This window comes from Oncorhynchus kisutch, linkage group LG25 (assembly GCF_002021735.2).
Source record: "Oncorhynchus kisutch isolate 150728-3 linkage group LG25, Okis_V2, whole genome shotgun sequence".
NCBI lineage: Eukaryota > Metazoa > Chordata > Actinopteri > Salmoniformes > Salmonidae > Oncorhynchus > Oncorhynchus kisutch.
Genome location: NC_034198.2, coordinates 12,297,721 through 12,325,637, shown reverse-complemented (window position 1 = coordinate 12,325,637; position 27,917 = coordinate 12,297,721). Strand labels below are relative to the sequence as shown.

Below are 27,917 nucleotides of genomic sequence, written 5' to 3'. Positions count from 1 at the left end.
AACAAGTAAAAATGAAACAAAAAGGTTTGCTGTGTGCCTTCACTCTGTCTTCCTCCTCCTTGGGCCTGCTGTTTTCAACATAGCACCAAGAACCTGTCCATCTCCCTGCCTGTCTGCCTGTCTCCCACTTCTTTCGCACTCTTTACCCTTTGTAAGGGTGTGAAATTACACAATGTCTTGCGGGAACCTGCACAATGTCATTACAATACATTATTTTGATACATTGTAAAAATAAATCTGTATTTTCCCACACTCTACCCCAGCCAGGTGCAAATTGGGGGAGGGAAACAACCAATAAATAGCTTTGCATTTGTGGCTCCTTACCACAATCAATCAGTATGGCAAAAATTAGGGAAGGCGTCTTCCACGTTGGAAGAATTTTCAGAATATGACGATCATGTCTCTGTCAATTGGGAATCTGACAGTGAGTTGGAAGAAGAGGATGAGATTGAACCTCAGCCAGCCCAGGACCAGCCCGTCAGCAACCAGCCCCAGGACCAACCCATCAGCAATCAGCCCCAGGAACAGCCCGTCAGCAACCGGCCCCAGGACCAGCCCGTCAGCAACCAGCCCCAGGACCAGCCCGTCAGCAACCAGCCCCAGGACCAACCCATCAGCAATCAGCCCCAGGAACAGCCCGTCAGCAACCAGCCCCAGGACCAGCCCGTCAGCAACCAGCCCCAGGACCAGCCCGTCAGCAACCAGCCCCAGGACCAGCCCGTCAGCAACCAGCCCCAGGACCAGCCCATCAGCAACCAGCCCCAGGACCAGCCCATCAGCAACCAGCCCCAGGACCAGCCCATCAGCAACCTGCAGGAGGAGAAATATGGATGTCAAAAAAAATTGAAATTACATGGTCTTCTTGCCTAAGGAATGAGCCACCCTGCATGGCTGCCAATGTGATAAGGATGCAACCAGGGCCGATGCGGATGGCGGTTTCTCATGTGCAGGACATACAGTCTTCTTTTGAACTGTTCATCCCAGATACCATCCAGAAAATCATTCTGGACTGCACTAATTTGGAGGGAAGGTGTGTTTTTGGAGAGAGATGGAAGGAGATGGACCAAACTCATATACATGCATACTTTGAAGTTCTTATCCTTGCTGGTGGTTTCAGATCCAATGGGGAATCCACAGATTCAACTTCAATACCGGAATTAAGTGTGAGTGATGTTGTTTCATGTGTGTGTGTCTGACTCTCCTACCTTGGCCTGCTGTAACGATATATCTGAGTGAGTGAGTGAGTAAGATTTTAGTAAAATTCCTGAACTAAGTGTGTTCATCATTCTAGATGCAGCCGGTAGCAACAAGAATAACCGCTGTGATGTGTGTGGACCCAAGAAGGACAGGAAGACACAGGACACATGCATCAAGTGCAAGGAATACATTTGCAACACACACACAGAAAAACTCTGTCACTCATGTGGTGTCTAGACGGGCCTTAATTTGTGTTCAATGGGGCTCATTTATCATTTCCATAAAATACTCTAATGTAAAATTTTGCCTTCCAATTTGTTCAGTTCAAAGCAATAAACATCAATAGTGATGAAAACCTTGTTCAATTTATATTTGTTCAAGATAAACATGATTTATTCCACCCATGTCTTGATTATAATAGATTTTTACCTCCAAAAAACGAATGGTGCTTTTATTGATAAATGTGACCTAGCAGAGGTAAATGTCAAATATTAACCATGCATGCTGTCTATATTGCTTGTAGTTGATATAAATCAACAATTAAGTATTTTTACGTAAATTGTTGTGGGCTGTATTGTTTTAAAAACCCAACGTTGTGGATCCATCAGATCCGCGAACATTAGGTGAATAACAAAAACATGAACACCACACAAGGGTTAATAAAAAAAATACACATTTTAATCTTGAAATGTAACTACGACTATTGTGAAAATGTCTACTTCATTTATTTTTTAAATATTTATTCTCGAAATTAAATGTAGAGATTATTCTCTAAATAATGACACTTTATTCACCAAATTTGATTTTGACTTAATTCTCGAAATATTGCTTATTCTCGAAATTGTACCATTTAAAAAAAAAGTACTCTCCAAGCAAAAAAATGTATCCAAGAACCACCACCCATCGCTGTTTATTTTATTTGTTTATTTTTGCTTGGCCATAATTGTCCATAATCCATTTACTCCGTAAATACGAAGATTGATTTCAGTAGTTTTGAGTAAAAGTACATTTAAACACGACTGTATTTCACTCATTGTTTAAATTCAGCCGCCAGGTGGCGACATTTACCATCCTGTAAAATGTCACGGAAGAGAAAAGGGAAGGTTTCAAAAAAAGATTACTGGCACGTTAACCTACCAGCTCACCGCAGGTCAGTACAAATACCGAGGATTTGGAGAAAACAGCGGTGGCAATTGACGTGGGGATTTAACCCCCTTCCGAACGCAGTGCTGGGCTGAAAAAGGTACCAAAATATGTCATCGATGTTCTTAATTATTGCATGATATCGCTCACTGTCGTATTTATTGGAGGAAACGTCTGGACATGTCCTCAGTCCCTCTAGACCTAATGGCTAAACAGCTATTCGTTTTGGTCTGCTGCATTCTTTTATGAAATAACACATTGGGAAAAAAAATGTTTGTCAGCCACATCGTTGTTGCAAATGAAACATTAGCTCGATGTTAGCTATTGATGCTGTTGTTATCTGGTTTGGCTTTGATTTGCCCTGCTGGACAGTAGCAACAATGTGTGAACGTATCAAAAAGTTGTATGTCGCACCTGCAGTAAAATTTAGCTTAAGCTCGATGTTTTTACCTCCAATGTGTCCCCCCCATTCCACACGTAATAGTAACATGTTGCTGGAAACGATTGGTTGGGACGTTATTGTACACATGTTGCGACAATGTTGCTATTTCAAGAGAAGAGTTGCCTACGTGCAAGATCGTTCAGAAACATAGCTGCGGGGTGAAGTTAGCTGACCCAACTCATCTCCATTGTGAAGGAAGTTCATTGAGTTTAGTCAGCTACTGCAGGGCCAGAATAATAAAATACCAGATGTGGAAAATGAAACTCAAGCAAATGTAACTTCCCTTTATTACCAATCTTTAATTTTGCAGTCAGACTCTGGTTATTGGAGGTAGGGCTTCTAAGAAATATATTTTTTGATAGGGGAGCTCCCAAAATCCCCAGCAATGGGGGAGGGGCATGAACGTGGCAGACTTGTCTCCCCTAATTTCACTCCCTAGCCTGAACCTTTCCAACAGTAGGCTTGGCTATACATTCAGTCAAACATTCCCAGTCAACTGCTGGAATACGTTTTCCTCAACCAATTAAGGCAGCTTGTAAACAACATGGCTGTCAGCATGTGTTATTGAACAATTATAAACCGTTTTAGTGAACAGTACTCGCCGATTACAGACTCATCGCCTCTGCGTGGCCTCACGAGTTCTCTTAACTTAATAGCCTAGCTGTTGGTAGTCTTGTAGAGTCACATCTCCCACATTCCAGACCATTTGGTGATGAGAGCTACTTTACATTTTCCTAGACAGGGTTGAGTGATGGGTCATCTGTCCTGGGCCTCTGTTTAGGTGTTGCATGTCTGTTTCAAGGGTACCTATCAGATATCAAATCCAGACCAACATGAAAGTAAATTAAGCCCATTGGCCTGTTTGTTTACTTTACTGTACCTTCTGCACTCCAGCCTTTTGTGTGAACTTGTGCACTCTCCCGGGTATTTGATTGCCCATCGTAAATACTTGGGCTGCCCAAAAGGCTGGTGTGATGTCGTGTGTGGGAAATCAAGCCTTACCCTCCCACCTTGATCCCCCTCTGCTCCTTGCGCTCCTTGGGATGCGGGCTGCTTCTTGCACTGGCTGGCATGTGTACTCCATCATCCTAAAAGCCTCAAATGCCCTCTGGTCAGACAGAGTACTGTCCTCTTTGTGTCAAGCGGTCACTGTGTGACTAAACAACTGAGTGTCAAGTCTGTGTTTTTTTTTTTGTAGATAGACACTGTATAATGAAAACAACATGTTTTTTTTCATAGACTAAAAGTAATTGAAAGTCCTCGCTTTGAGTCTACAAAGTGTTTTTTTTTAGGAGCAACATGAGTTGCACAATAGTAATTGTGTAAAGAACTAAGGCCTTCTGGGAGCAGTGAAAGGACCAGAGTGGGTCACGCCGGGGGCATGAGTTGGCATTGGTTACATAGTCACTCAGTGGGTTCTGGAGGCAAGCCTGGCAAAACCATCTCCCAGTGTAGGCAACAAATTAATAGGAGCTTCTGCTCAGCCAGTTAGCATGCTGAGACACACAAGTGCCCTTACATCTCACAGGTATTAATATGATACGCAACAGACTAACAACTTGTCTCCCTCTCTCTTAATATGATATGTAACAGACTAACAACTTGTCTCCCTCTCTCTTACAGACCCCTGTGCAGCAGTGCAAAGATGGTGCCGAGGGGTGTCTGGTGTGTGTTGTTGACTTGTCTCTTCTGCACATCCTCCGCTGAAAAAGATTTCTTCACCTCCATCGGTAAACATCCCCCTCCTATTTTCCATGAACAATCCTTTATAGACCCCTTTATTCAGTAAGTTTAGGGCAATTCCACATTCATATAATTGCGCGGAGACGTAGATTTTTTCCCCCTCTCACTTAGTGTATGCCAAACAAAACCGTTTGATTTCAACGTTTAACAAACCATACAGCTCTTTGCACATAGACTACTTATAACAATCGGAGAGCATGAGACTGTAAGGTTCCATCTGAATTGTTGTCAAAATGTAGTTATTGACACAGCCTTGTTCTGTTCAATGTTGTCTACCGATATTGTACTCTAAATACCCCCAATTCATGTTGAGCTTAAAAGAATACAAGATAAAAATTCTGACACTATTCAAACCAATGAGAGTTCGGGACTTTAAGGCCAATTATCTCATCTTTTTGCAGATAGAGCCGTATAGTCCCAAGCTCTCGGATTTACACTAAACGTTTAAAATAAAAACACATTTACTGGAGGAACTGCAGATGCAAAGTTTGGTAAGAGAATTTCAGTCAAATCTCCCACGTTTTTTACGTGTCCACGCTTTCCAAAAACGATCTGCTCCGAATGAAGATTTAACGATGTCTGCAGAAAGAATGGGGTGTCAGCTAGGACATGACACACAGGCTTTTTAAAATAATCTGTTTTGGTTATTGAACTACTGTAAGTGAAGTGGTTTCACACCCGGTAACAGAATTGCGGTAACAGAATTGCGTCGTGGGTCCCTGACCTGTACTGCACAGAAATGCATTATTATGGTAATGAATGCCATTCTCTTCATGGTGATGTATCCTAAATAGGTACACAAAGGTATAAATATGCAATATCCTACTTTGTATATTTGGATATTATTCTACAGAACTGGACCATGTCTACGTTTCACAAGTTTGGACATCAAACTACAGCACAGTAGAGCTCAAGTAGAGTACTGTACAGTCAAGTAGAATATAGTTAATTACAGTACAACACAGTGCATTATAGTGTACTCTACTGTGTACTGTACTGAACTATCTCTACTGTGCTGTACAAACTTGTGAACCCATATGTGGTTTGTGACCTATGATTTCCCATTGTAGCTCATTCAATATCAGAAATTCAGTTACTGATTTGGGATCCGAATTTTTGAGTTTTAATCACTTTATTGTTTTTATTTATTTAACTAGGCAAGTCAGTTTAAGAACAAATTCTTATTTACAATGACGGGCCTACCCCGGCCAAACCCTAACTCGGACGACGCTGGGCCAATTGTGCACCGCCGTATGGGACTCCCAATCACGTCCGGTTGGGATACAGCTAGGAATCGAACCAGGGTCTGTAGTGACGCCTTTAGCACTGAGATGCAGTGCCCTAGACTGCTGCGCCACTCGGGAGCCCTTAATTAATATGAATTCAATTATAACTAAATTAATACTTCATGAATTAGCTAAATTGATATCAGTATAAACACTAACTCATTGACAGGTCTACCTTTACTTGTTACTTCTGTGCACTTTCATTATCCTCCCTCCTCGTGAGGGAGAGAAATTACACAATATAAAGATGTGGGTTTTTTGGTAATGGAATTTCAAGGCACAAAGGCAATGTTTCTTAAACTTACAGAATGCAGAAACATTTCTCCAGCGCTTAATAGAAGTGTTGATATTAGTTGCCAGGGGTCTTCACCACAACGTTATTGCGTTTTGATGTGTCTTTAATACCTCTGAAGACGTTTTAATGGGAGATGTTTTCTAACACAATGTTCCCCGGAAATCTAAAGCCTTTGCTCATTCCTCATTTTTAGGATGGAAAATGGTTGAGGAATGTATACATGCCTTAGTTCACAAAAATATAGACTCTTAGCTTTTATTTGACACCCATTTTGATATGCTCCTATAATCTACATGTTGGGGCTCATGGGTATTTTTTGTTTTGTTTTTTTTCATGGAAATGACTTTTATCACTACCATCCTGTCTTGGTCACAAACCTTAACCCTAGGGGTAGAAATGTGTTTATCACAGACATAAGCATTACAAACATGTATAGCTCTTCTATGTATTCAACATTTATACAACCTTTGACCCCGGTTTCACTTGTGTTCCCCAGGTCAGATGACAGATCTGCTGTACACAGAAAAGGACCTGGTCACCTCTCTGAAGGATTACATCAGAGCAGAGGAGAGCAAGCTGGAGCAAGTCAAAACGTGAGAGGAGAGCCCCCCCCCCCCCTTAGTCGCTTTATCTCTCTAGCCGTATCTCGCTATCTTTGTCACTCACTCTCAAATGACCAGATAGCTACTCTCTCGTTCTTGCTCACTTTACTCTCTCCCACACGGGCATACACACAATGGTATAAATACTAAGAGAATCATTTTCCATATCCTTCTTCACAATGCCACATGTACAACAACACCCTCAGTGGGTATCGTATTGCTGAGGGTGTCATATTGCTGAGGGTGTCATATCACTTACAATGGGCCCGGCTAACAAGACACCTAGTTTTCCTCTCTGGCTTATTGTGTTACTATAAAGAGACACCGTCAATGAACCAACTGGGTGTGTCAAGTCCAGGACATGACGCAACTGATCTCTTTATCTATTGCCTTTCAATTGTGCTGAGGGACAGGTTTGCTTTTATGTTTGTCTGTAGAGGGAGTACATGAATACGATGTAGATGTATGTGTGTCATATGTAGAAATGCAATCAGACAAGGAATCACTCTTTGCTTCCAGGAGTCGTATACTGAATGTGTTTCCCCCTCCGCGACATGTTCAGGTGGGCTCAGAAGCTGGACGTGTTGTCGGCCACGGCCACGCAGGACCCAGAGGGCTTCCTGGGCCACCCGGTCAACGCCTTCAAGCTGATGAAGAGACTCAACACAGAGTGGGGAGAGCTGGAAAGCCTGGTTCTCAAGGACATGTCTGATGGTCAGGGTTACTCACAGGCCTCTATTATAACGACTGTATACATGCTCTATTACCACATAAAGATTCATCCTTCCAAATTATTGCTAAGTGCTAATTGACAAGTTATTTTTTTCAAACGATATAATCAGTGGCATTCTTTTCACTAAAGTGATGGAACAGGGTCTTTTTCCACTCAGGGAGGAACAAGATTGCTCTCCAAGCATCTTTTAGCATCTGTACCACCTTGAGGGAAGATCTAGTATAATAGAATTGAGCTTTGCAAGCTTTCCTTCCCATACTCCAGGGTTCATCTCCAACCTGACCATCCAGAGACAGCACTTCCCCAATGATGACGACCAGACGGGGGCAGCCAAGGCCCTGATGAGGCTGCAGGACACCTACCGGCTGGACACGCAAACCATCTCCACGGGAGAGCTGCCTGGTGAGGGGTGATGGGGCAGGGAGGTAGAGGCTAGGGGCTTTAAATCTGTGTCACATGCTTTGTGAACAACGGGTATAGATTAACAGTGAAATACTTACTGATGGGTCCTTTTCCAGCAATGCAGAGTTCATGATAAAATGGAAATAGTGACACAAGGAATAAATACACAGTGATTAAGGAGTGAAAATAATATGGTTATCTACAAGGGGTACCAGGAACATATAGGTAAGGGTAAAGTGACTAGGCAACATGATAGATAATAGACAGTAGCAGCAGCGTGTGTGAAAGTGTGAGTGCGTGTGTGTGTGTTGGGGTATCAGTGTAAGTACAGTGCCTTGCGAAAGTATTCGGCCCCCTTGAACTTTGCGACCTTTTGCCACATTTCAGGCTTCAAACATAAAGATATAAAACAATTTTTTTGTGAAGAATCAACAACAAGTGGGACACAATCATGAAGTGGAACAACATTTATTGGATATTTCAAACTTTTTTAACAAATCAAAAACTGAAAAATTGGGCGTGCAAAATTATTCACAACAGACTGGGACGGAGATTTGTCTTCCAACAAGACAATGATCCAAAACATAAAGCAAAATCTACAATGGAATGGTTCAAAAATAAACATATCCAGGTGTTAGAATGGCCAAGTCAAAGTCCAGACCTGAATCCAATCGAGAATCTGTGGAAAGAACTGAAAACTGCTGTTCACAAATGCTCTCCATCCAACCTCACTGAGCTCGAGCTGTTTTGCAAGGAGGAATGGGAAAAAAATTCAGTCTCTCGATGTGCAAAACTGATAGAGACATACCCCAAGTGACTTACAGCTGTAATTGCAGCAAAAGGTGGCGCTACAAGGTATTAACTTAAGGGGGCTGAATAATTTTGCACACCCAATTTTTCAGTTTTTGATTTGTTAAAAAAGTTTGAAATATCCAATAAATGTCGTTCCACTTCATGATTGTGTCCCACTTGTTGTTGATTTTTCACAAAAAAATACAGTTTTATATCTTTATGTTTGAAGCCTGAAATGTGGCAAAAGGTCGCAAAGTTCAAGGGGGCCGAATACTTTCGCAAGGCACTGTATATACAGAGAAAAGAGTCAGCCCAAGAATTGAACCCTGTGGTACCCCCATAGAGACTGCCAGAGGTTCGGACAACTGTTTTGACACACTGAACTCTATCTGAGAAGTAGTTGGTGAACCAGGCGAGGCAGTCATTTGAGAAACCAAGGATATTGAGTCTGCCGATAAGAATACGGTGATTGACAGTCGAAAGCTTTGGCCAGGTCGACGAAGACCGCTGCACAGTACTGTCATTTATCGATGGTGGTTAAGATATTGTTTAGTACCTTGAGCGTGGCCGAGGTGCACCCGTGACCATCTCGGAAACCGGATTGCACAGCGGAGAGGTACGGTGGGATTCTAAATGGTCAGTGATCTGTTTATTGACTTGGCTTTCAAAGACTTTAGAAAGGCAGGGCAGGATGGATATCAGTCTATAACAGTTTGGATCTAGAGTATCACCCCCTTTGAAGAGGGGCCTGACTGCGGCAGCGATCCAATCTTTAGGCATCGATATGAAATATATGGTTGAACAGACTGGTAATAGGGTTTGCAACAATGGTGGCGGATAATTTTAGAAAGAGAGGGTCCAGAATTTCTAGCCCAGCTGATTTGTACGGGTCCAGGTTTTGCAGCTCTTTCAGGACATCTGCTATCTGGATTTGGGTGAAGGAGAAGTTGGGGAGGCTTGGGAAAATAGTTGCGGGGGGTGCGGAGCTGTTGGCCGGGGTTGAGGTAGCCAGGAGGAAAGCATGGCCAGCCGTAAAGAAATGCTTATTGAAATTCTCAATTATCGTGGATTTATTGGTGGTGACAGTGTTACCTAGCCTCAGTGCAGAGGGCAGCTGTGAGGAGGTGATCTTATTCTCCATGGACTTTACAGTGTTCCAGAACTTTTTGGAGTTAGAGCTACAGGATGCAAATTTCTGTTTGAAAAAGCTAGTATTTGCTTTCCTGACTGACTGCGTGTATTGGTTCCTGACTTCTCTGAAAAGTTGCATATCGCATAGCGGAGACTATTCGATGCTAGTGCAGTCTGCCACAGGATGTTTTTGTGCTGGTCGAGGGCAGTTAGGTCTGGAGTGAACCAAGGGCTATATCTGTTCTTAGTTCAAAATTTTTTGAAAGGGGCATGCTTATTTAAGATGGTGAGGAAATAACTTTTAACCTCTTTCGGGGGTGTGAAACGCTACCGTTCGACCTGGCCAACATCCAGTGAAATTGCAGAGCGCCAAATTCAAAAACAAAGATACTCATTATAAAAATTAATGAAGCATACAAGTGTTATACATCGGTTTAAAGATGAACTTCTTGTTAATCCAACCACGGTGTCAGATTTCAAAAATACTTTACGGCAAAAGAAAACCATGTGATTATCTGAGAACAGCGCCCAGCAGACAAATCATTGCAAACAGTTAGCAGCCAAGAAGAGAAGTAACAAAAGTCAGAAATAGCAATACAATTGATCACTTACCTTTGATGATCTTCTTATGGTAGCGCTCCCAAGACTCCATGTTACACAATAAATGTTTGTTTCGTTCGATAAATTCCCTCTTTATATACAAAAATCGCTGTTTTGTTTTTGTGTTTTGTAATCCATTGGAACAAAGCGCGGTCACAGCATGCAGACGAAAAATCTAAAAAGTCCCATAAAAGTTTGTAGAAACATGTCAAATGATGTTTATAATCATTCCTCAGGTTGTTTTTGTCATAAATAATCGATCATATTTCAACCGGACAATAGCTTCGTCAATAGAAAAGGAGAAACAAGAAAGGCGCACACCCGGTCACACGCTGGACTCATGTCCGGAAATTTCCACTGTCCTCTCATTGAAAGTGGTGTTCCTCCCTCATTTCTCAGAGTGAAAGCCTGAAACAATGGGGATCGTGAACTGCGTCATAAGTCTTTGTATGGTGGATAGGCTTTCAATGGAAAAACAGGCATTTCAAAATAAAGGCACTTCCAGGATGGATTTTCCACAGGTTTTTGCCTGCCATATCAGATCTGTTATACTCACAGACATTATTTTAACGGTTTTGGAAACTTGTGTTTTCTATCCAAATCGACCAATTATATGCATATCCTAGCTTCTGGATCTGAGTAGCAGGCAGTTTACTTTGGGCACGCTTTTCATCCAAAATTAGGAATGCTGCCCCCTACCCTAGTGAGGTTAAAGAACGACCAAGCATCCTCGACTGACGGGATGAGGTCAATATCCTTCCAGAATTGCAGAGGGAATGTCCAGGGAGGTGTCACCTGAGCTTGGCGATGAGCTTGCAGGGGACTATGGTGTTAAATGCGAGCAGTAGTCAATGAAGCATTCTTACCTTGGATATTCCTTTTGTCCAGGTGAGTGAGGGCAGTGTGGAGTGCAATAGAGATTGCGCTATCTATGGATCTATTGGGGGCGGTATGCGAATTGGAGTAAGGCTAAGGTTTCTGGGATGATGGTGTTGATGTGAGCCATGACCAGCCTTTCAAAGCATTTCATGGCTATAGATGTGAGTGCTATGAGGCGATAGTCATTTAGGCACCTACTGGCTGGAAACACATACCATCTCCATGAGGGAACTGCCTGGTGAGGGGGGTGAGGGGCAGGCAGGGAAAGGCATGTGGAGGGAGCTGCATACCAGGAGTGGATTAACCGTGGGCGTGTTGCCGGCGGAGGTTCTGTTATAGTTTCAGTGACTGCTGCTCCTGCTACTGTTACGGAGGGAAACCCTGCACAGGGCTCACAACATGCAGTGGAAAGCCCCATTTATTCCACATGAAGTCTTGAAATCCCATGTAATGCCATGGAAATGCACTGTATGCAAATGCTGCCGAGATGGAATTTTTCTATGTCTATGTGTGTGTCGGATGCGTGTGTGTCACTCACTCATGTCTACACACAGGAACCAATACGGATGTCACTATGAGCCCGATGACGGTGGAGGACTGCTTTGAGCTGGGGAAGATAGCCTACTCTGATGCAGACTACTACCACACGGAGCTGTGGATGGAGCAGGCCCTGAAACAGCTGGACGGGGGAGAGGAGTCCACTGTGGACATGGTGACCATCCTGGATTACCTCAGCTACTCTATCTACCAGCAGGGGGAGCTAGAGAGGGCCCTGGACTACACCAAGAGACTGCTGAAATTGGGTGAGTGGATATTTGTGTTTCATATGCGTTTCATGTCTTCATTGTAATGCACAGGACAATACTGAGTAGATTCTCATCTTCAGTCCTAAATGTGTCTGCTGTTTTCCTCAGACTCTGCCCACCAGCGAGCCAATGGCAACCTGAAGTACTTTGAGTACCAGCTGGCCAAGCAGAAGAAGGTGGAGGCAGAGGAGGGCCTGAAGGAGAAGGAGGAAAGAGAGCGGGAGAAGCGGGAGGTGTCTGAGAAGAAGGGCAGACCTGCAGACTACCTGCCTGAGAGGAGGAAGTACGAACAGCTGTGTCGCGGCGAGGGCATCAAGATGGTGAGAGGCTGTACTGACCACTGGTGGCACTTTAAATCGGAGGACAGACTCCTAGTAGTAGCTGGAATAGAATAAATGAAAATGGCTTCCATGTGTTTGATACTATTCCATTCATTTCTTTCCAGCCATTACTATGAGCCATCCTCCCGTCACCAGCCTCCACTGGTACTAACACACACACTCTGCATGCACCACTTCTAATGGCTATGTATTTTGATGTTTGAATGGCTTAAGTCCTACTCGTCTTGAAAGGCTTTATATTGATCATGGAATTTCACTGAACGAAAATATAAATGCAAAATGTAAAGTGTTTTAAAGATCCCAGGAATGTTCCATGCGCACAAAAAGCTTATTTCTCTCAAATTGTGCGTTCAAATGTGTTTTTCATCCCTGTTAGTGAGCATTTCTCCTTTGCCAAGATCATCCATCCACCTGACAGGTGTGGCATATCAAGAAGCTGTTTAAACAGCGTGATCATTACGCAGCTGCACCTTATGGACAATAAAAGGCCACTTTAAAATGTGCAGTTTTGTCACACAACACAATGCCACACATGTCTCAAGTGAGGGAGCATGCGATTGGCATGCTGACTTGAGGAATGTCCGCCAGAGCTGTTGCCAGAGGATTAAATGTTCATTTCTCCCAACGTCGTTTTAAAGAATTTGGTACTACATCCAACCGGCCTCACAACCGCAGACCGAGTGTATGGCGTTGTGTGGGCGAGCGGTTTGCTGATGTCAATGTTGTGAAGGGAGTGCCCCATGGTGGCGGTGGGGTTATGGTATGGGCAGGCATAAGCTACGGACAACGATCACAATTGCATTTTATCGATGTCATTGTGAATGCACAGAGATACCACGACTCGATCCTGACGGCAGCGGATGAATGTCGTGCCATTCATCCACTGCCGTCACCTCCGGTTTCAGCATGATAATGCACAGCCCCATGTTGCAAGGATCTGTACACGATTCCTGTCCCAGTTCTTCCATGGCCTGCATACTCACCTGACATGTCACCCATTGAGCATGTTTGGGATGCTCTGGATTGAGAAGTACGGCAGCGTGTTCCATTTCCCGCCAATATCCGTCAACTTCGCACAGCCATTGAAGAGGAGTGGGACAGCATTCCACAGTCCACAGCAGCCTGATCAACTCTGTGCTAAGGAGATGTGTCGCACTGCATGAGGCAAATTGTGGTCGTACCAGAGACTGACTTTTTCTGGTCCACGCCCCTACCTTTTTTTAAGGTATCTGTGACCAACAGATGCAAATCTCTATTCCCAGTCATGTGAAATCCATAGATTAGAGTCTTATTTATTTAAATTGACTGATTTCCTGATATGAACTGCAACTCAGTAAAATCCTTGAAATTGTTGCATGTTACATTTGATATTTTTTGTTCAGTATATATGGGTATTTCCTAAGCCATATGCTCATCCGAGAGAGAGACCAGTTCGATGTTTGGGCAGGACAATAGGGATCTTTTGGCACACTTTCCTCTGCTGCGTGAATCTCCTTAATGATTCTCTATGTCCTCTCTCCTGCATACACCGCTCCCTGCTTCTCCCCCTGGCTCTGCTTCAGCCTGTCTGTCTGTCCATAGATGGATCTGTTTACTCTAGTCATTATGTTTGGCAACGAGGCGGAAGCCTGGATGAACAAGTGTGTTTGTGTGTGTGTGGGTTAGAGTGTGTGTGTGTGCACTTGCTGAACCGTGCCTTGATAGATTCTAAGCCAGTAGCTATAGCAATGGCCAGAACTGTGAGAATGTCCCATATATGTCCCGTAATGTTTGGGTCAGATACCATAGCAAATTATCTGCGAGTTTGTGACCTCGGGTGACCCTCTGTGATTTATATATGATAATGATCTCTCTCTCTCTCTCTCTCTCTCTCTCCCTCCCCCTATCTCAGACCCCACGGCGTCAGAGTCGTATGTTCTGCCGTTACTCTGACAACAACCGTCACCCCCTATACGTGCTGGGTCCCGTCAAGCAGGAGGACGAGTGGGACCGCCCACGCATCATCCGTTACCATGACATCCTCTCCAACAGCGAGATCGAGAAGGTCAAAGAGCTGGCCAAACCCAGGGTGAGTTCAAGGTCCACCCTCAGGGGAATGCAAGGTCTGGGGTGTGGTAAGGGTTGCAAAATTCCAGTAATTTTTCCAGTTTTCCCCAAATATTCCAAGGTTTTCCAGAATTCCCATTTGGAGGAGAGTTTTGGGAAAGTCTCTGGGATTTTTCAACCCTAAGTGTGGTAGGCGTTAAAATCAGTGGAGGCTGGTGGGGGTGATATAGGAGGACAGGCTCATTGTAATGGCTGAGATGGAGTCAGTGGTATAAAGTACTTGAGTAAAAATTCTTTAAAGTACTACTTAAATAGTTTTTTTGATATCTGTACTTTACTTTACTATTTATATTTTGGACTACTTTTACATCACTACATTCCTAAAGAAAATGATGCTGTTTTTACTCCACACATTTTCCCTGACACCCAAAAGTACTTGTTACATTTTGAATGCTCAGCAGGACAGGAAACTGGTGTTATTCACACACTTATCAAGAGAACATCCCTGGTCATCCTTACTACCTCTGTGTTGGAGAGTTCCCCTTGCTACCCGTAAAAAAATCAAAAATAAGGAATATGAAATTATTTATGCTTTTACTTTTGATACTTGACTATATTTTAGTAATTACATTTACTTTTGATACTTAAGCATATGTACTCAAGTACTATTTTACTGGGTGACTTTCACTTTTACTTGAGTCATTTTCTATTAAGGTATCTTTACTTTTAGTATGAACATTGGGTATTTTTTCCAGCACTGAATGGATTAAATGGAACGGAGTCCAACATGGTTTTCATATGTTTGATGTGTTGGGATACAGTCCCATTTCTTTTATTCCAGCCTTTACAATGAGCCGTCTTCCTATAGCTCGCCCCACCAGCCTCCACTGGTTAAAATGTGTGTAATATGCACGTTCCATTGCTGCCATAAGAACACTGGGGATGCCCACTCTGCCTGAGGACCTGACTGTGTATAATGTGTGTTTTTTTGTTTTTGTTACACACTGGCTGGATAAGAGCAACATCCCACTTGCTTGGCTCATACATTAGTATTTGATAGCTCGGTTTGAACTAAAAGGGAGTTTTGACTCGGCAATGAACGTCTCCTCAAACGATCATAACCAAATCGTAGCTTCATATCAAACACATATTTGACTTTCGGATAAATCGTGTATTGATGTCAGTGATCGAGATCCATAACTCAAGCTGTGGTTCAGCTCTTGGAGAGGGTAAGGGAACCCAGCAGGGACACACAGCACAGACTTAATGTAGCCTAGTAGTGTATGTGGGTCCAGCAGCCAGCCAGTGTGTAACAGGGATTGTCCCTGTAACCCGTGTCCTCTCGGCCGGTTGGCTGTTGGCTCCACAGCTGCGCCGGGCCACCATCTCCAACCCCATTACTGGTGTGCTGGAGACCGCCCACTATCGCATCAGCAAGAGGTAAGACCAGCAGGCAGGGATGGGCACAACACTGTAACCCAAACCGTGCCTCTGTCTGTAACGCCAAATCCCTCTGCACCCCGCATCCCCTCCGCTTCGGGCAGGAACCTTGGCAAAAGCACAACAGCTAGTCGTGAACTCTACGACTTAAGCGTAGAATGAATATAACTGATTGTACACAATGCCTAGTGTAAATTGATAGTTTGTATGTTTGGGGAACTTGTGCTATTATTGCCTGAACAAGTTACTTTTTTTGTGAAATGTAGATATTTAGGGTATATTGGAAGGTAGGTTGATTTTGAAGAAGGTATAATTCTGGGCCCGTGCTCTTGCCAAGACATCCTGCCACTTCTTTGATCATAACAAGAGGGAGGAAGAGGAGACTAGTATCCTCTGCTTGTTATCTGACTCCTTTAACAGTAGTCGGGGTTCCGTTAGGGGCAGTCTAATATCTCATCTTCCTTTTGTAGCATCTCAATTAAGTTTGACAGTGGCCATTACTAGCCATTACCTGAGTGCAAGCTCAGCAAGTCGTTTGCTGCAATGGTTTTAGACGGCATGCCCTGGCCCGGCATCAGTCTGGCTTTCATACAGTTGCTTGGATCATTCAGTGACCATCTCTCTCTATCTCTGTCTCTCTCTCTTTCTATTTCTCTGTCTCTTTCTCTTCCTCTCTGTGTGTCTGTCCTCCACTTTTGTGATCTGTGACTAATGTGAACCGTCCGGGAGCTAGCTAAGGCGCGCCACCGTGCATGACCCCCAAACAGGGAAACTCACCACGGCCCATTACAGAGTCTCCAAGAGGTAAGGGGTCAAAGGTGAAGGGGAGGGGCCTGCATGAGGCCCTGTCTGCCCTTTCACGCTGCTCATCCCTCCCCCTCACCCCTTTGTGGACCTTTGCTTACGGATACACCTCCCTCCCTCCCCCTGACCTATCCAGTCAGATTCCTCCCTCCCCCTGACCTATCCAGTCAGATCCCTTCCTCTCCAACTCATCAGATGATGGACATTATCAGCATGACAAGCCAAGGTAGTTCTACCTGCTCTTTTTCTTTGAAAACACAGGGACTTTTTTCAGGTTATCTTGGTGCAGGCTCCGGTGTATCTTACAGAATGTTATTTCAGCGTGTGGGTGGAAGTCAAAGTTGAATTCCTCTTACAGGAAGGTGGCTGCCGGGCCCCTTGGCTCCCTTCAAGCCTGTTTGATGTGGAGCGGTTATAGAGCGCCCCCTTGTGCGGATAGATTGAGCTGAGGCGAGCAAATGGAAACATGGTGGTGACCATGTTCTTTTCCTCAAGTCTGATACCCCAGATTCTAGTTTCATAACGACCTTTGATCCCCTTCACCTCAATGAGTTAAATACATTAAGCATTGTGCTCATTAAACATGCAATGTTTTAATGAATTATCTTAGGGCCATTAGGGTCTTTTTGTTAGATGAATGGTTCAATCAACCAGTCTGATACAGCAAACATATCTGTAACCGTACAGCCGATATAGCTGCTGATGGCACATTTATATCTGAGGATTTGGGCCAGAATTCTGGCCGTACTCTCCTAATAACAGCACTTCAAAAATAGCCCAGAGTAATTCAACACACACACACACATTTCTACTTCAGTATGTATGACTAGATTGAGCCACTTCAAGGCATGTCTTATTCATCTATATAACATGCACAGGCTATGCTAATTAGCTGGATGCACATAGGACACACACAGACACTCCCGTTAAATGATGGTGTGTAAACACAGGGCCTGAGACTGGGGCTTTGTCTGACTCTACGTGGTTCGACCCGTCGAGGGGCCCAAGTGAGGTGCGGCTCCTATCCAATGGAAGGATGAGATCTTGGTCTGCCCAGTCTACTCTGCTGCCTGCTGGACACTTAACAGAATCTTATGTTACTCTCATACCTTTCTAATCCAATATGTTTATATTTTATGTAGAGTGACAGAAGGACTGGGGTCTGTTGTCAAATGAATAACCCCAAATGGTTACTCTGCCTCATCTTCCTTGGCGAGAAACAGTTAGTTTTCTTTTCATTAACTAAGGCGATTCTTCAAATAGAAGCATATCAAAAGGAGAAATGAAAAAAAAAAAAAAAATTGCTTTGAGAAGTGTTCTGTCCCAACCAGTCTGTTTCCTTCTCCTACACTCTACTAACATACAGTACTAACGCATGCAGCCCCTGCTCATCTGTAATAACGTTAGTCAGCTGCCTGGCTGCAATTGATCATAAATCCAGGAGGTATTTTACGACTCAGAAACTCTCCGTCTCTCATCATAGTGCGTGGCTAACCGCCTATGAGGATCCAGTAGTGGACAAGATAAACCAGCGCATTGAGGATATCACCGGCCTGAATGTCAAGACAGCAGAGGAGCTGCAGGTAACACAACAGAACATCCGGTTGGCTGAGGGAGTTTGGTAGGACTGGCAGGAGTGGATACTCTCGCAGTACACCTATAGGGTTTAGCAACCAATGATGTGAATATACACTGAGTATACGAAACATTAAGAACGCCTGCTTTTTCCATGACATCGACTGATCAAGTGAATCCAGGTGAAAGATATGAATCACTTATGTACTGTGTGTCACTTGTTAAATCTACTTGAATCGGTATAGATGAAGGAGGGGACAGGTTAAAAAATGATTTTTGTGTCTTGAGACATGGATTGTGTATGTGTGCCATTCAGAGGGTGAATGTGCAAGACAAAAGATTTCAAGTGCCTTTGAACAGGGTATGGTAGTAGGTGCCAGGCGCACCAGTTTGTGTCAAGAACTGCGATGCTGCTGGGTTTTTCACGCTCAACAGTTTCCCGTGCGTAGCAAGAATGGTCCACCACCCAAAGGACATCCAGGCAACTTGACACAACTGTGGGGAGCATTGGAGTCAACATGGGCCAGCATCTGTGTGCAACGTTTTCGACAACTTGTAGAGTCCTTGCCCCGACAAATTGAGGCTGTTCTGAGGGCAAAAAGGGGGAGGGGGGTGCGCGAAGGTGTTCCTAATGTTTGGTATGTTCAGTGTATATGTCTATTATAGCAACAGGGTAAAAAATGTATTCCATGCAGTGACTACATCTGCAGTGCTTGCTGTTTGGGGATTTAGGCTGGTTTTATGTATATGTATGACATCTACTGATGGTTAAAAGGGCTTTATAAATACATTTGATTGATCGTTCCGGAATTAACTTTACTGCTTGTTTGCTACTTAGGAAGAGCCAATGAAAGACTTTACTGTGAAGGTAAAGCGGAAGGAAAGGTCATTCTACAGTATTGAACACGAGTGTCTAATGACAACACAGCATCTGTCACTGTTCATACCCTCTCTTCCTCTCTCCCCAGGTGGCAAATTACGGCGTGGGTGGGCAATACGAGCCCCACTTTGACTTTGGGCGGGTAAACAAGGCTTCTCTTTCTATTCTGGTCAGGGAACTATGACGTACATGGCCGAGAGTCAGTGGGTGACTGTTGATGGCTGGCACACTTGTAGCTACTGTTGTTAGTGGGTTCATATCTGGGTGGTGTTTTTGCCTTGAGTGTTATTCAACCTTAGACCCTTTGTGTTTGTTCCCTGTCTTTGCAGAAAGATGAACCAGATGCATTTAAAGAGCTGGGCACCGGGAACCGCATCGCCACCTGGTTAATTTACGTTAGTATCTCTGCTTTATACATGTCCATTAAGCAATTCGCTGTTTCAAGGTCTCTTTCATAGCTATGGATACACTTTCGATCTTCCATTTACCCATGTGTAAATCGATCTCATTTCCAAGATTCCATTAAACAGCAATGGGGTTCAATTATGTTGAACTTGAAAAATCTCTGCTATTAGAGTGGTACGCAGATGGCTTGAAGACGCTCTCTTCTCTGTTGCAGATGAGTGACGTGCCATCAGGGGGCGCCACTGTCTTTACAGACGTGGGAGCTGCAGTGTGGCCCAAAAAGGTGAGACGCACAACTGTGGTGTTCACATCGCATTCTTTTCCTGTGATGATATTTGAACGCTAAATCAGGAACGGTGTCTTTAATGCGTGTATATGTAAACTGTTGTTTTCAGGGAAGTGCGGTGTTCTGGTATAACCTGTTTGCCAGCGGGGAGGGTGACTACAGCACACGGCACGCAGCCTGCCCCGTCCTGGTGGGCAACAAGTGGGGTGAGCCGACCTGTTTCTCATTACATCCTTTAATCCTGTCATATTACCTACACCCTGAGAACTTCAGGTCTGCCTGAGGGCAGAAATGACCCTGTTTGCTCCAGCAGTTAACCAGTGGGTCCTTTTTCCTAATGTCATGTTTTTTTGATGTGTGTGTTTATATGTCCACCTGGCTTAGTTTTCATCTTCTCTCTCCAGTGTCTAACAAGTGGATTCACGAGCGAGGCCAAGAGTTCAGAAGACGTTGTACTCTGGACGAGTCTGACTGATCAAACGGAATAAAACACCTTTTTCCTAATCCTCGTCTTCCTCTTCCAATCCCTCCTCCTGGACCCACCTGACTCTCGGCTCTGTGCACGCTGGGGGGTGAAGTGCCCTCTGACCTCCCCACCCCCTTCCTCTCCTTCCTTCTCTCCAAACTCAAGAGTTCACTCAGTGGTTCTCTGAGGCTCTGGCTGCTCATGTGATCTGTCACATTTAATTTTTTATCTGGTGTGTGTGTGTGTGTGTGTGTGTGCGGTTCACCAGTCCCAGTCTGTGCCTTCTGTTGATGGGTTTTGCACATTCAGACTGCACAGCTGTCTTAAAACCTGGGGAACTTTTATTTAACTCTCACCCTTTAACATGGACTTTTATGTTGATACTATCAACAAAATACTCAATTAACTAGTTCAGCGTTTCCCAACTCTGGTCCTTGAATACCCCAACAGTACACATTTATATTGTAGCCCCCAGACAAGCACACCTGATTCAACTTGTCAACTCATCATCAAGCCCTTGATAAGTTGAATGAGATGTGTTTGTCCAGAACTCCAATGAAATGGTGTACTGTTCGGAGGACTGGGTTCGGAGGACTGGAGGACCGGAGTTGGGAAAACACTGAACTAGAGCAATCAACACAGCTGCTTCTCCCTTTGCAACTTCCTACAACATGACATATTTTCATGTGCACTTCTCGTTTCCTTACCATCACTCCAATCCTCTCCTCGCCCACTGTGACCCAGCACACAGAGGGACGTGACCAGTCATAAAGGCACTGTCAGACTCTCCCACGATGTCCCCCCTTCTCCTCCTCTCCCTCTCTATCAACAGGTCAGAATCAGATGACCCCCACATATCAAGCCTCCTGGGATTTAAGACACTTGACCCATCTTGGTCTGACCTGCAGAGCATACACAGGGCTAGACTGGGGGGGGGTCGTCGTCGCTGGAAAGATGGAGGTTTATTGGTTGGTTGTGCTATGACAGTCAGGGTTACTCAATAGGCCAAGGCTCTAAATAATGTCCGTTCTAGTTGTGTACGCGTATGAAACAATGTGGTGCAACCTGATGCGTTAAGACAGGGGATCACCAATGTTACTGCAAAGACTTGCTATAATGTGACCGTGCTCAGAAACCATTCTTTACATTGTTGATGGAATCTTTTATATAGTACACTATGCACAGGGTCTGGGTTACTATCGGACTAAGGGAAGGTCTCTGAACAGTGCTTATGACAAGTGATTATCACTGATTCACTGTGATATATTGACAGAGAAGCTGTGCCAGCCCCCCCCCTCCCTCTTTTCCTTCTCTCTCTCCCTTACACCCCTCTTCTCCACCAAGGCCATGCATGCCTCGGGGCTATTTCAGCCCTGAGGTCATTCACTCCACGACAAACACTACTGCATCTGCTGCACAAATAAACACTGACTTTTAAAGCCAAAGGTACACGATGTCTTTTAGTTTTTCTGCCTCTCCCCCCGCTCTGTCTCTCTCAACGCGCTCTGTTCCTCCTGTGTCTCCCACTCCTCTCTCTGCCTTGGTGAAATACAGTAAACTAAAGCTCGTACCTGATCAACTGATGATTCAATCAACTGATGATTCATTGGGTTTGATGATAATAGGATTTCATCCCTAAAATGACTGAATGAAATATGACGCTAAGAATCGATAAGAAATATTTCTTCCGTATCACTCCAAACCTGGTTCCTCCACTCCACAGTTTAAGCCTATGCTGACCCTGGGAATAACGATAGCTCATGAGAGGCAGTTGCTGATTTTGTTCAGAGGGTCCCTGGTTCGAGCCCGGGTTGGGGGGCAAGGAGAGGGACAGAAGCGACACGGTTACATGTATATCCTCCCAGATGCAGGCCTTCTTTTTATTTTGAATTGTAATGATGATGGGATGTGTGGGGATATGTGTTGTACATGTGAGATTAATGTTTTCTACAGAAATAAATATTACGTTAAGTAAAGAATTCAGTCTGGAGTGAGTCATTGTTTTACATTATTTGTCCAGACCAGACGCATAATTGATTGGAACAACGGCAGAACTATTCCTATTAACACAGTTATCAATCAAACCCTGAAAAAATTATGTGGGAAAAATGTATTTTAATCTCCATGATTTAATACAAAAGATTGCGTTTGATGGCCAGAGCCCTTTATCCTAACAGCAGATTCTGGTGGTGGTTGGCAGCTCAAGGCAGGGGCATCTTGTAGTCTGCAGGGTGGTTTCCCTCCCGAAGCTTTCCGAAGCAGCCACGTATCAGATCTACTGCAGCGTTGACCGTGGAGCTGATCTCATCATCTGTCCTGCCCCTCTTAGGATTCACCTCCACCATGTCCACTGCAGACAGCAGCCCTGCACAAAGAGAAAACATCGCTCAACACGCACCTGATGGACCACACACACAGATTCAACAGTACATTGGAGCAGCATCAATACCGATACGCTCCCATCTCTCACTGTGTGTGCGTGTTATCATCTCTGTGGATGTTTATTATCTCTGATTTATGTGCATCTGTGTGTGTGTGATCTCTCACCTGTCTGACTGATGTGCTCTGTGATGTAGATTCCCTCCCTGTAGGTCAGCCCTCCCACTACTGGGGTTCCTGTGGCCGGGGAGATTGATGGGTCCAGGGCGTCGATGTCATAGCTCAGATGGATGGGCTTCTTCACCCTTTTGAATCAGAGAAATTAATTCATGTCTAACACGTGTCAATGCCCAATATTTCCATTGATGTACCCAAGTTAGACATAGCAAGAAATGAAAACGACACAGTGAAATTGTTGAGGCTACATACTTTGAGAAGATGTAGTCACATGTCTCCTCCATCACTTTGGCGATTCCAAGGCGATCCACCTCAGTCATGGAGTAAACTTTGATACCCAGTAGCTTCAGGATATGGCTGGAATGGGAGATAACTTTTTTTAAATTCTCCTGTCAACAATTATGTAGTGCAAGGTCATGATAAGATAGTGTATGATACAGGATGACAGGCAAAAACATACTGCTCCTCTGGATCCACGTCTCTCAAGCCAATGTAGACTATGTCTTTGGCTGATACGCATGGCTTTATCCAAGAGAAATTTGGCAGAACTGGAATCTAATCAAAGAAACAGAGACAAGTCTGCATTCAGAACTGTAGCTCATGCCCATGTACAGAACCAGTCAAAAAGTTTGGACAGACCTACTCGTTCCAGGGTTTATCTTTATTTCTACTATATATTTTTTTACATTGTAGAATAATAGTGAAGACATAACACATATGGAATCATGTAGTAACCAAAACAGTGTTAAACAAATTAAACAGATTCTTCAAAGTAGCCATCCTTTGCCTTGATGACAGCTTTGCACACTCTTGGCTTTCTCTCAACCAGATTCATGAGGTAGTCACCTGGAATGCATTTCAATTAACAGGTGTGCCTTGTTAAAAGTTAATTTGTGGAATTTCTTTCCTTCTTATTGCATTTGAGCCAATCCGTTATGTTGTGACAAGGTAGTGGTGGTATACAGAAGATAACCATATTTGGTAAAAGACCAAGTCCATATTATGGCAAGAACAGCTCAAATACGCAAAGAGAAATGACAGAATCTGCAGTCATTACTTTAAGACATGGTCAGTCAATGCAGAAAATGTCAAGAACTTTGAAAGTTTCTTCAAGTGCAGTCGAAACTGGCTCTCATGAGGACCGCCACAGGAAAGGAAGACCCAGAGTTACCTCTGCTGCAGAGGATAAGTTCATTAGTTTCCCGCTTCAGAAATTGCAGCCCAAATAAATGCTTCACAGAGTTCAAGTAACGGACACATCTCAACATCAACTGTTCCGAGGAGACTGCGTGAATTAGGCCTTCATGGTCGAATTGCTGCAAAGAAACCACTACTGAAGGACCAATAAGAAGAAGAGACTTGCTTGGGCCAAGAAACACGAGTAATGGATATTAGACTGGTGTGTCCTCTGATGAGTCCAAATTTCAATTGGAATTCAAGGCACACTTAACCAGCATGGCTACCACAGCATTCTGCAGTGATACGCCATACCATCTGGTTTGCACTTAGTGAAGCTATCATTTAAAACATTTTATTTAACCTTTATTTAACTAGGCAAGTCAATTAAGAACAAATTCTTACTTAAAATATTTTGATTTGTTTAACACTTTTTTGGTTACTACATGATTCCATATGCGTTATTTCATAGTTTTGATGTCTTCACTATTATTCTACAATGTACAAAATAGTAAAAATAAAGAAAAACCATTGAATGAGTAGGTGTCCAAACGTTTGACTGGTACTATATAACACTGTCACCACCTAAAACGTAAACACAATTAATATGACTATTCTCTTTCAAATGTTTTAATTTCATAATCAATTTGTAGAAATTCATGATTCATGACGTGCACAGGAAGAGGAAGAGTCTCACGATAAATCCCCCCCCCCCCCACCCAAATAAAACAGACATTGCACAAAGGTATAACATTAACTGGTCAAACTTAATGATACAGTATTTGAAATATAAAAACTAGGGGATGCCTATGGGAAAAGAGGGAGAGATAGAGAAATCACCTTGGATTGCAGCTCGTGGATGAGGTAGGACATGGGCTGTCCGTGGATATTGCCTGTAGGGGAGGTCAGGGGTGTGTTGATGTCTGCATGGGCGTCCACCCATACCACACTGAGGTCCTTCTTAGCTGCTGCATGCCCCTGGATCGAGCCTATTGCCAAACTGGACACAGACCAAACTTGGAGTGAATTCCACATCACATTGTTAGGGAAAAACCCCTAACCCTCAATAATTGTAGGTGTATTTTGGCTGGTTGTTGACACTGGGCTCTTGCTCTACTACGGGTGAATATGAGAGACACACACAGACATGTGACATACACACACGCACCTGTGGTCTCCTCCCAGCATCACACAGGTGTGTCCGTCATTTTTCACAGCGTGGACGGCAGCAGACAGACGTTGGTTGGCGCTGCCCACCGCTCTGGGTCTCTTCACATTGCCTATTGGCTCATCGTTGGCCACCTCCTCAAACGTCACGTTGCCATAGTCTCTGACCGCACAGCCTGTGTAGGATGAGATTGGGCAACACAATTGACATAAGAAAACGCATTAGTCAATGCACCTACAGTAATCTCATGTTTTAAAAAATCAAGGCATGATCTGTCCATGGATCACTTAGACAGAAAAGAAAAGTTGCAAACTCATGGCTCCGATGCAGATGTCAATGGATTACCACAATGTTTATAATGGTCCATCCCTGTACATGTTCTAAACTAGTCCTAACCTCTGATCTTACTGCCATTTTGGTAATGTTAAAACTCATACTTTTTGCCAATATGCTAAATGTTAAATCTCCTCCATTTTACAAAAATGCTAAATGTTACATTCCCTCCATTAATAAACATTTCCCAATCCGATGCAAATGACCTTTCTCCTAGTTTAAATAAATGATTTATTAAATATTTATTTTACTATGTATGTTACTATGTTAGTGATTGCAAAATAAACATTTCACAATCAGATGCAAATGTGCACTCTCCTAGTTTAAATAAATGACTTTTGTATTATTCAGTACATAAATAATAGTATCACCATATAAAATGATATATTTTGTTTCGTATGGTATGTATTCATTTTTCATATCCTTCATCCATTTCGTAAAATATGTTAGAATTTGCAAAACATACAATATGTTATGAATTCTAATTTGTTGTGGCTAATGTTAGCTAGGCTAGGGTTAGCTAACATGCTAAGTCATTGCAAAGTAGACAAAAAGTTGTAAGTAGTTGAAAGGTTGCTAATTAGCTAAAATTGGCTATGGTGAGATACAAACACGCAACCTTTGGGATGCTAGACATTCGCGTTATACGCCCATTCATCCACCCCGACCAACCACCCTACTTTCGTTTTTGCCTCAAGTAACCTTCCGTCTTATGTAACCATACCAAACGTAACATATCATACTAATTTGAGTATCACGGAATTACATTTACTACATTATGTCTAGTCTATGAGACCAGGTTGCTGTCTGCTATTCTCTCTGTATGGCACACAGTCAGGCTAAGGATTGACAGGGCACTTGTCCTCAGAGTGCCCCAACTGTTGCTGCCGGTTTAATGAGTGAGAATGTTATCACTGGCATACATGCTGAATGCAGGAGGCTGCCATTGTCGTGACCCAAACACGTACACACAAACATGGAAGGGGGAGTGATGCAAGGTCAAAAGAGCTAGGCCTATCAGATGCCTTCTCCTGTGTGATATGAATAAAACAGAGAGGGTGCTTAGGATGTCTCTGATCTCACGTGATCACACACATGGGCAGAGGTGGACACACCCCCACACACAGAGTGATTGATCCTGCTCACATGTTAATCCACTTGGATCACACAGATCCCCCTGTCACTCTCACGGTCACGGATTTCCCAATAAGACTTCCCACGACTAAACATTTCAAAAGACAGTTCCGTCTTACTGGTAGTCTTTCCAAAGGAAACTCCTGTCTGTGTTATGCTCTGGTCATGAGCTCAAGTTCAAGTTCAGGTCTATTTTTTCCAATAGGATTATTTCTGTAGCCTAGCCTATGTAATATCACTTATTCACATAGTTTGTTCAGAACTGCCCTGGAATTGAACTTGGTCATGGAAAATAAATCATGCCCTTAGCTTGTGTAAATGATGTTGCCATTTGACACCAGGATTCAAACGGATCCCCAATATGTTAATGAATTCACCTCAACATCTCTGCCAGGCAAGTCAACGAAAAGGTTGGCAGTCTCGTGACTTCCTCATAAGAGCTCAGATCACATAGTCATTTGATTAAATCAATAGCATACTGATGCAAATATTGCAATTTGGGAATGTACAGGATAATTTCATTATTTCTTTCGGGAAAACAAATACTTTGAATGTAAACAGATTCTCTGTACTGTGCATTCTATATTCACACCATTTGATTCAGTTCAGATGTCCTAATTTCTGCACTGGAGCTACCTAGCTAGCCTATATCACAGACTGAGTGTAAGATCACTATCAGGACGTCACCTTGCGCTTTAAGCTTCTCCACCAATCCGGCTGCGCGAATGAGGTCTGGTCCTTTCTCCACACCATCCCGCGGCTGCAGCAGATATATATTTATGGGACTGTGTAGGCCTATTACAGCAATACATTAAAACATATATATTGCATATAACGGTAGTCTATTAAGCCCATTCGAAAACCTATCAATAGCCTATAATAAAATATTGACTACTTACTTGTCCTTTTGAAAAAGGCGCTCCAATAATTCCAATTGAGTGATGACTTCGCTTATAAATTCTGAAGGCGAGTTGTAATCCTCCCGAGCTTTTCATAATGACCATTATCCTGTGTCGGGACACAGTGTACAGGAGCACACGGTTGGAGCGGCGCTGGAGCACTATCAAATTGTTTACTGAAATCAAAGGCACATCACCAGTGTGTGACGACACCAGCGTGAGCGTGGTACAGTAAACCCAACAGGGAGCCTATTGCCGCTCTTAATGGTCCGCACGGCTAAAAGTTTCAGCACCGACCCAGCATCATCACATATGATGCGGCTTTATTTCACTAAAATTGCATAACTCATCTGTGCC

General features: G+C 43.6%; 2 protein-coding genes across 5 annotated transcripts; one reads left to right on the top strand and one right to left on the bottom strand.

The window, feature by feature from the left end:
- Positions 1-2,298: 2,298 nt before the first annotated feature.
- LOC109870403 (prolyl 4-hydroxylase subunit alpha-1-like) lies at positions 2,299-22,273 on the top strand. 3 transcript variants are annotated; one of them, XM_031805337.1, is made up of 16 exons: positions 2,305-2,440; positions 4,406-4,512; positions 6,603-6,699; positions 7,271-7,422; positions 7,706-7,843; positions 11,800-12,048; positions 12,160-12,371; positions 14,284-14,460; positions 15,808-15,878; positions 16,617-16,682; positions 18,166-18,265; positions 19,226-19,279; positions 19,467-19,532; positions 19,757-19,825; positions 19,938-20,034; positions 20,233-22,273. In XM_031805337.1, the coding sequence occupies exons 2-16, from the start codon at positions 4,428-4,430 to the stop codon at positions 20,301-20,303; spliced, it is 1,704 nt and encodes a 567-aa protein (XP_031661197.1). In that variant the 5' UTR covers positions 2,305-2,440; positions 4,406-4,427; the 3' UTR covers positions 20,304-22,273. The 3 variants fall into 3 exon arrangements, with proteins under 3 accessions (XP_020316489.1, XP_031661197.1, XP_020316488.1); XM_020460900.2 differs by lacking the exon at positions 15,808-15,878 and having other exon boundaries at positions 2,299-2,440; positions 16,612-16,682; XM_020460899.2 differs by lacking the exon at positions 16,617-16,682.
- LOC109870404 (arginase-1-like) lies at positions 22,156-27,917 on the bottom strand. 2 transcript variants are annotated; one of them, XM_020460901.2, is made up of 8 exons: positions 27,561-27,917; positions 27,349-27,421; positions 25,195-25,369; positions 24,867-25,026; positions 23,311-23,405; positions 23,103-23,207; positions 22,842-22,978; positions 22,156-22,659 (listed from the first exon to the last, which is right to left on the bottom strand). In XM_020460901.2, the coding sequence occupies exons 1-8, from the start codon at positions 27,663-27,665 to the stop codon at positions 22,496-22,498; spliced, it is 1,014 nt and encodes a 337-aa protein (XP_020316490.1). In that variant the 5' UTR covers positions 27,666-27,917; the 3' UTR covers positions 22,156-22,495. The 2 variants fall into 2 exon arrangements, with proteins under 2 accessions (XP_020316490.1, XP_031661199.1); XM_031805339.1 differs by having other exon boundaries at positions 22,578-22,692; positions 27,561-27,782.

Bases quoted from the DNA above. Each gene is read 5' to 3' on its own strand.
- LOC109870403 (XM_031805337.1), top strand. From the start codon at position 4,428: ATGGTGCCGAGGGGTGTCTGGTGTGTGTTGTTGACTTGTCTCTTCTGC. The intron at 7,423-7,705 runs GTCAGGGTTACT...CCCATACTCCAG, and splicing joins TCTCAAGGACATGTCTGATG to GGTTCATCTCCAACCTGACC. The intron at 20,035-20,232 runs GTGAGCCGACCT...TTCTCTCTCCAG, and splicing joins CCTGGTGGGCAACAAGTGGG to TGTCTAACAAGTGGATTCAC.
- LOC109870404 (XM_020460901.2), bottom strand. From the start codon at position 27,665: ATGGTCATTATGAAAAGCTCGGGAGGATTACAACTCGCCTTCAGAATT. The intron at 23,406-24,866 runs GTGATTTCTCTA...TTCTTTGATTAG, and splicing joins TCCACGAGCTGCAATCCAAG to ATTCCAGTTCTGCCAAATTT. The intron at 22,660-22,841 runs GTGAGAGATCAC...CTCTTTGTGCAG, and splicing joins AGAGCACATCAGTCAGACAG to GGCTGCTGTCTGCAGTGGAC.